The following is an 8294-nucleotide window of genomic DNA, read 5'->3' on the forward strand; positions in this document are numbered from 1 at the left end:
AGATGGCTCGACATGAACTTTTTCGAGAAATCTAACCAAAACTAACAAGGAACCACGAGCAGGACCTAAAGGCACTCCTAGAAAATAACATTTATATGTGTCCTTTTCCAGCCAATGCCGCGCATTTGATGCAGTCAACTGATGTGGTTGTATTTGCACCCTTTAAGAGAAAGGATATATTGGATATCAGGATTTAGAACCACCGGGCTGTACCTAATGAATATTGATGAAGTCTTAAGAAAGATTCGTATTGCCTGAAAACGTTCATCATTGGTAAAGTTTTCAAAAGAAATGAGAGGAAAAAGAGAATACCAGAGAAGAAGAAAAGGGGGGGGGGGAAGTTTGAAGCTGGAAAACAGATTACTATTGAATACAAGTGAGCAAATCTAAAATGAAGTGGAATCTCAACCACAGATAATCCAAGAAAACAGCGACGAAGAATTAATCGCTTTGTTTCTCCGACAGCGAGCCATCAGCCATCATCATCATACTATCAAAAAAGGTCACAGGCAAAGCCAGGAAACCTGGAATGCGTCCTCCTATTAATATAACGAAAGCGGTTTCAGAGGTAAGAAGTAAGATTTAAATTCAAAATGTGCCCAGTTTGCGAAGACTCAGATGACGACCCGGTAACTGCAATGAGGATAGAACCCAGAAACTCAGATCGGAAATTATAAAAGTTTAATTTAAGTGTTCATTTTTTTTTTGTTTGTTCCAAAAGTTTATTCAGTTTTAAAGTTAAGAAATGTTTTCTTCGTTTTGGATATTTTTAACTTTTAGTTCCTTTACATATCAAGGAAAAATATACTAGGAGGTAAATGGAATCGAATAGTTGCCTTTATCATATCAGGGTATTAATTGAAAGACTCGACCTTTGCCATCCAGTTATGTTCACCGACTTAGAACTAAGCAAAATAATTGAAAAAGTGTGTCCAGGAAGCACAAAGTTAATAACACTTTTCGCCATATTTTATTTTCGCCTGTATGTATTATGTTGAGAATATCAAAAAATTTAAAACCATATCTTATCAGGAATGTATTTTTGAAAATGAAACTTTCATTTGTTTATTCACAAGCTCAGTTATCGATGTAGTTCGTACGTAAGTGATAAGTTCTGATCGACAATAAACAACCATTAAAATATTAGATAAAAACAATTTCCTTAGATTGCCTTTCTGTCGATGTATGCGATCAAAATTGTTGTTTGTCGTATCAAGCCCTTAAAACATGAACCGACTAGAAAAAAAATGGAACGAATTGACTAACCAAAACAGGACATTTTCGTCTACGAGGATCACTCGAAAATTTTCCGACCTCACCCTGAAAATGGCGGCGCTAGTAGATAGTTATTTACCAAAGTTTTAAGCTGACAGTCGTTGTTTTTGAAAGGCAAAATTTTGAGCAACTGAATTTAAACGCGACCGTAAGACTTTAGGAGAATCATAAAAAAAGCAAAAACTGGTAAGTTATGAAAATGCAAGTTTCGACTATAAAACCCAATTATTTGTCTCAAAAAGAGGGGTTTTAAGTAAGTACATATTTGCTTTTCTAAGGTAGATTTGGGTGCGTTAAGAGGCGAGAAAGCAGATTCTGACAGGGATTTTATCGAAATCGGCAACTATTTGACTCAGAAAGTGAGTTTTACATCGATATCTAAAGTTTTTCGCTACTAAAATGCTCGAAGACTCCAATTTTGACTAGTATTTGAACCATATTGACAACAAAGGTAACTGTTTGGATAAAAAAATGATAGTTTGAGGTGATATCTGCAGTTTTGATGCGGCTTTAAGTTCGATATGTGTCGGAGGAGCCGATTTTGACTGGAATCTGTTTGAAAATGGAAGAAAAACCTACTATCAATCCAAGAAGTTGGGTTTTTAAGTAGTTATCCGCAGTTTTAAAGTGGATTTCAGTCCGATAAGTTATGAGCATGCAGGTTTTGACTATAATCTGCTCGAAATCAACAGCGAAAACCACTTATTTGTTCCAGAAAAGAAAGTTTTAGGTAAATAATTGCTTTTCAAAGTTAGATCTCGGTACGATTAGATCCGAAAAAGCCGATTTTGACTGCGATCTGTTTGAAATGAGGAAGAAAAACCTACCATCAATCCAAGAAAGTGGGCTTTTAAGTAGTCATATTCGATTTTAATGTAGATTTCTACTGTAATTGCTGTAATTCAGGCGCGAAAACCAATTATTTGTCCCAAAACAAGGGGTTTTCAGTACATATCTACATTTCTCAGTTAAGTTTCGGTGCAATAATGCCTTGTATCAGTGTTAACTAGGATACTTTTCAAGTGTCTTCTAAAAATAATACCCATCAAATGGTGATTGCTTTAATAAATTTATCACAAAGCTGTAACGTTGACGTCGGTATTTTGGGCCAACCAGTCTAAGTACATCGGGATCTTGGTGAACACGGAAGGAACTGGGATCGTGCAATTGTTGCTGGCTTCCGACAATACCCCGATCAGTTGGTTATTTATGATTAGGGGCGCCCCGTGATCGCTGATGCAGGGAACGCCGTCGATCCCCATCGTACATATTAGATTCTCGTCGATGAAATACCACAACGTGTCCTCGCACTCCAGCCAATTCATCACTCTCTGCTGCGACTCTTTCAATACAGCAGGAGTACTATTGTAGAGGTCGGAATCCGTATTTCCCCACCCGCTGACCACCCCCGTGACGTTTTCGAACAAATTGTTCGCTTGGGATCGGTCAGGCAATTGAACGCTTCGGACGGTGTCGCTGGGTGTGACCGGCTGCGGTAGCTGAATTAAAGCTAGGTTGTCGTAGACTTCTCCCTTCGAGTACCTCGGATGAAACGTTACGCTGTCGCCGGTGGTTTGGTAATATATGACCCCGGTTTGATTGGCGACGCTGTTAAGCCCTAGAGTAATGTTGATGCGATCCGCGCTGAAAACGAGGTCGTTGCAGAATGCCGAGGACTTGAAATTAACATGACCTACTCCCAAGCGCACATGGCACTTGTTAGAATATAGTTGTTGGAAATCAGTACACCCTGACATGCCCACGCTCCGTTGTAAAGGTCGGATTTGCCGCTTATCAGGGCATGGTAGGGTCGCGAATTGACGGACGCGTTCGTACCATTGACTATTCGAAGCCCTGGAGGACTGCCTTCCTGCGGCTGAAAGGAAACGTTTCTCGGTACGAATGAACCTGTGGTATGAACTAAATGATCAAAAGCTTTATAAGATTATAGACCGATTCTTAGGTAAACTACCTTGGATGCAAAGAAAATTCAGAAAAAAATAATCACTTGAGAGTTAGGTGCCATAGGTGTGCATATGTGATTTGTCTGCCCTTGCGTTTTTTTTTTTACTGCACACGCGACGACTGCAGTTCCTGCAAGCCCGACGTCCCCCTGTTAAGTCAGCTGAACATTTGATTCCAAAATATCCCGAGCCAGCTTCCCTTTCAAACAATATACATGTACTTGTCCCCATCCCACATTGGGTTGTTTTAATGGTACTTGTAATGTAATAAAATGCCTTTTTTATAATGAAAAATTGTAAATACTTGCATTTATTAGAAATACTCGGATTTTTTTTGGTAGAAGAACTGATTACATGCAAGAATTTTATTTTCATGAAATACGATTTGATATCCGCGTTGATGATTGTGTTCGGAAACTGTCTCCAAAGTATTCCTTGCATGGAATGCTGTAAACTCCTGGTTTCTAAAAAGGAATTTTGTCTTTGACAAATCGAAGATGTTGACAGATTTTTGGACCAATGTTAAATGTGGTTTTAGCCTCATATTACTAAAGAACTTTTGATGTGTGGTCAGTGATGGTTTGAATGTAAGGAAAGACAACAGCGGCAAGTGTGTGTTCTTGGAAGGTTGTGGTTACTGGCAGAAGGAATCCAGAAGATTTGTAAATAATAATAAATTGTGGTAACTTAGTAAGAAGACAAAAAAAAACACTTTATCTAAATGTTTCCTATGATATAACATTTCTTACCTCTCCATCTCAGGGTCGTGAAAAAGAAACGCATTAATTAATTAAATTCGTAATTTAATAGTGAGGTAAGACAATGCCTAGGCTAGCTCATTAACAACCGAGAAAAATTAATAAAGAAGAAAAGAAAAAAAAATATATATACTAAACCAAAGCCAGGTTGGAAGGCGGTGAAGGGCACCTCGGTCAGTCCCGGAAGGTGGTAGGTAGGCGCCACGTGATTCGAAAAAGGTAGACTTATCAACCCGAGGTTCCAACCCGTAAAGGAAATAAACAAGTGAATCACGAACAATAATTTATTTCCTTCAACCTGGTGGTAGGTGTGAGTGTCAAATCTCACCTTCAAGTTTTGGCGGTGCAAAAGAATGTAAGACACTATAATTTAAGGCTATAAGTTCCGCAAACCGTTCTTGAAGAGAACCGGCCACTTAAGCTACCCAAACCTCAAGATGTCCCGAACGTTACACAGCTGTCTGTCAATATCCCGGGAACCAAGCCAAGATGGAATGGTGGCTCAATGAGACAGCCGCAGGTGGGCAGTCTCAGTTAACCCAGCAAAGTCCGTCCGGAAAGCCTGCTGCTCGATAGGGGAAACTCCACAACTAAACATGTACCCAAGAGACAGCATACACTGCAAGACACCAAGTCTGGTCTGGTATTCCGGTGAAGGTTTGCGGGAAACGGAGCAACAATACGTACAATACTAATTAGAAAAAAAGAAACCCTAAAATAAAATCGGCATAAATTGAGGAACACTGATTAGGTGGCGAAATGGTTCCAAAAGGTAACTTACCTCGATTCGAGGGTTTTCTGGAAATATGGGGCAATGACAATTCTTTTCAAAATCCCTCGTTGAGGAAGATTCCCATTCCAAACTCCAAATAGATCCAAAAGTATGGGAAATCATAAATTAGTGACCAATTCACATATCCCCCTCTTATTGGGGTAGCACTACCGGCTCAAAAAGAAATCGGTCACACAAAAGAAAATCTGCCACAACCCCAAGCTTCAAAAGCTAGCGTACAAAATGCCGGACGATTCAGACAACTAGTTTTATTAAAAGGCTAAACGGGCACAAAAAATTAGAGGGAAAACGCCACTCTTGCCAACCTAGTCGACGGTACGCCGCCAGTAGAAAGAACAACTGAACTATATCTGTAGTGATGGCCGTATGGCCCGTGCCAAAGAATCGAGGTTGCGTCAACGAGATTGAATTACCCGAACGCTATCTATGGTGGCGACCGGACGGCCAGTCACAGAAAATCGAGGAAGAATAGGTTAAGAAACAAAACAATGTTTACTAGGCTCGCCAAGGAATACCGAAGTAATGAAAAGCAAATGTGGTCCCTAGTCTCATAGGGTGACAGATGGTAATGGTTATGACTCCTTCTAATGCGCAACTAATACTCTGTTTTTTGCATTAGTATCTCTCAGTAAACCGGTGTCACTTAAGAGAAAACCAAGCGAACAAGGGGCCACGCACACAGCCGTTGCAGCATAAAATATTTATGGTTCGGCAACACAATCGGCCGGGGAGTACAAGTCCGAAACTAAAGGAACCGAGTCTACAAAAGAACGTGTGTTCAAATTGCAAAATCGATATGAACCTAATAAACAAGAATTTTAATTGTTAAGAAGCACTCGCCAAACAGCAAAAAGGTGAAGGAAATGGACAGTACAATTAATTCTACAAGGTACTAATAAAATAAACCCGTTACTTCGCAAATGTGCCAGCACTTTCACTTTAAAAATGCTAAATTTTACCATTGAAATATGAAACCGTCACACATTTCTGGCAGTATGCTCATTCCCAATACAAGCTCATAGTTTTGGTCAAGTAATCCAGCTGCATTCATCAGGTTTTTTGAAACTTACAATTTTAAACGTCAAGGTTTAGGTTTTTGAGAAAAAAAAAGCAAAATTAAAATGTCTGAAAACATAAAAGAAAACTAAAAAGCGTGGAGCGCCTCCTCCTGGCCATTTTTAGTCTACCTGAATGACCTATCTGGTTATATTATGTACACAAAGTTCAATCATATCAAATCTTCAAACATATCGATCTTTCAAGAAACAATCAAAGATATCCGATGGAAGCATAAAGTTGTTATGGACTTATTACGGACTACTACTTACAAAAGTTAGATTATGATAATAACTTTTTGTACACTTATATTTTTCAAATAAATTAAAAAAAAATCGATAATTGTTTGGGATGAATGTCATTTTGCAAAATTCGAATATGATAATGGTATTCTGATTAAAAAAAAAAATGTTATAGTTACAGCTATTAAACCAATGATTGACTGTTTTGATCGATTAAATTTGTATTTTATATATTTATTTTATAAATTTTGAAATATATATGATCTGGTAAATGATAACGATGGGTAAATATGGTACAAATATTAAACCGTTTGATATAGACCTTGTGTGTTTTTTTTAAAAAGATTCTGAAAATGTTGAACCAGTAGTGCAGGTGAACTTACTTGACAGACTACAGATCTAACTAGCATAGAATATGGTAGAAGAATCTGGTAGAAAGTACGGTGAAACTTACCAAGCAAAGTATAATACCAACGGAAATTAAAAAAGCAATTAAAATGACCTGCATCACTGCGGAAATTAGTCTGATGCACTCCAGCCGGCAGATATCATCCGCGACATGTATATATACAGACGCAAAGCAAACACAGACCTCAGACTTTGAGATAAGCGAATAATCTTTAATTCCATCGCAAAATGCACCATTCGCAATAATATCATATTAATTCGCGGTAATGTTCGCGTCAGTGTTCTCCCCCAACCAATCTAGATAGAGGGGTATCTTGATAAATATGGAGGGTGATTCGTTAGTGCAATTGCCGCTGGCAGATGCCAATATCCCGATCAGCGCTCCGTCTATCACCAAAGGAGCGCCCTCGTCTTCTACGCATAAAGCACCATCGATTCCCGTTGTGCACAAGATGCCATCTTCTATAAAAATGCCGATGGTGTCTTCGCACACCAAGTAGTTCATGACTTGTTGCTGGGTTTCCTTCAAAGTTCCAGGAGTGCTATTGTAGATGTCACCGTCAGTATAACCCCACCCAGAAGCCACCCCAGTCACGTTCTCGAACATGTTCGTAGAGGAAGATGAAGCTGGCAGCTTTATAGCTTGGATAGTGCTGCTGGAGGTGACCGATTGAGGCAGCTGGATGAGAGCTAAGTTGTCGTAGATATTGCGCACGTATTTGGGGTGAAAAGTCACGCCGGCATCGGTAGTTGACATCACGACGCTTCCGGTGGAATTGTTAACGTCGTTCAAGCCAAGAGTGATATTGATACGGCTCGCACTGCAAGGAAAATGGATCTTTCGGATCGTACGTGCTGGCAGGCACCAAGAAGCTTACTCGTAAGCACAGTTGGCGGCTGTCAGCACATAATTGTTAGAGATCAAAGCTCCCTGACATGCCCAACCCCCGTAGGCACGGTCCGAGTTGAAAGTCAGCAGGACGTGGTAAGGCCGTGAGTTGAGGCTGGAATTTGTCCCGTTGACGATATCTGGCGAAGGTGAGTTGATAAAGTTCTCCCCCGACTAACACGGAAAAAATTAGGTTCAGTATTTTACAATAATGGAGTTCTTACGAAGCAAAATATCCAATTAGAATACACGACAAAGCTAACCAGGAAAAACTTCATCTTTGAAAAATGCGCCGATGTGAAACGCGCTCTCTGAAGACTCGATGCTGTTCGGAAAGCCCGGTATATATGCACGTAGCCGTCTCGAGTACTTTGCAAGGTTAAAAATAAAACACTTAAAATTGCACACATCTACAGCGTGCAGTTTTATTGTTTTTTTTTTCATTTATTAATCACTCGGAGAGGGGCAAACTGGTTGATTTATTGCTTAGTTTTAATCTTTTATACCAACCTTTCAATATCGAAGCCATTTTAAAAAGATCTGGATACTGTAGAACTAACCGATCCGTGTCGAGTGTGTCAAAAATTAATAGGACAAACATTTTTAGGAGTCAGAGCAAACTCGAATTAAAAGAGCGTCTACCAACTTTCAGCTACCGAAAGCTTATTTGTCAACGAGACACTTCTGGGTAAAACTGGTGCAAGTTTAAGTGGACCATATCTCTTTCATGCAGTAGATCTACCAAGATGATGATACTGCTATTCCTGCATCACACAATGATCGAACGTCAACTTCAGGAAACTTGCACACTAATCTAAATAATAATCAATGTTGTAATGAAAAATACTAAGAAATTACACGTTAAGTGCAGACTAATGTTAGTTTTGGGACTACGAGGCTGATGTCCAG

The 8294-nt window shown here is 39.4% G+C and overlaps 2 protein-coding genes across 2 annotated transcripts; both read right to left on the reverse strand.

Moving 5' to 3' along the window:
- Positions 1-2331: 2331 nt before the first annotated feature.
- On the reverse strand, positions 2332-6620 carry LOC132696634 (chymotrypsin-like). The gene is made up of 3 exons (XM_060661579.1): positions 6543-6620; positions 2973-3151; positions 2332-2919 (listed from the first exon to the last, which is right to left on the reverse strand). The coding sequence occupies exons 1-3, from the start codon at positions 6594-6596 to the stop codon at positions 2349-2351; spliced, it is 804 nt and encodes a 267-aa protein (XP_060517562.1). The 5' UTR covers positions 6597-6620; the 3' UTR covers positions 2332-2348.
- A 67-nt stretch (positions 6621-6687) lies between these two features.
- Positions 6688-7744, reverse strand: LOC132696867 (chymotrypsin-like). Its single transcript, XM_060661959.1, has 3 exons — positions 7610-7744; positions 7375-7559; positions 6688-7317 (listed from the first exon to the last, which is right to left on the reverse strand). The coding sequence occupies exons 1-3, from the start codon at positions 7661-7663 to the stop codon at positions 6750-6752; spliced, it is 807 nt and encodes a 268-aa protein (XP_060517942.1). The 5' UTR covers positions 7664-7744; the 3' UTR covers positions 6688-6749.
- Between the last annotated feature and the right edge of the window lie 550 nt (positions 7745-8294).

Source organism: Cylas formicarius, unplaced genomic scaffold (assembly GCF_029955315.1).
Source record: "Cylas formicarius isolate icCylForm1 unplaced genomic scaffold, icCylForm1.1 PGA_scaffold_1__22_contigs__length_36826433, whole genome shotgun sequence".
Taxonomy (NCBI): Eukaryota; Metazoa; Arthropoda; class Insecta; order Coleoptera; family Brentidae; genus Cylas; species Cylas formicarius.

Bases quoted from the DNA above. Each gene is read 5' to 3' on its own strand.
- LOC132696634 (XM_060661579.1), bottom strand. From the start codon at position 6,596: ATGCAGGTCATTTTAATTGCTTTTTTAATTTCCGTTGGTATTATACTT. The intron at 3,152-6,542 runs GTAAGTTTCACC...GTTTCCTTTCAG, and splicing joins TTGGTATTATACTTTGCTTG to CCGCAGGAAGGCAGTCCTCC. The intron at 2,920-2,972 runs GTAGGTCATGTT...CCTCGTTTTCAG, and splicing joins AGTGCCATGTGCGCTTGGGA to CGCGGATCGCATCAACATTA.
- LOC132696867 (XM_060661959.1), bottom strand. From the start codon at position 7,663: ATGAAGTTTTTCCTGGTTAGCTTTGTCGTGTATTCTAATTGGATATTT. The intron at 7,560-7,609 runs GTAAGAACTCCA...TTTCCGTGTTAG, and splicing joins CTAATTGGATATTTTGCTTC to TCGGGGGAGAACTTTATCAA. The intron at 7,318-7,374 runs GTAAGCTTCTTG...TTTTCCTTGCAG, and splicing joins GCCGCCAACTGTGCTTACGA to TGCGAGCCGTATCAATATCA.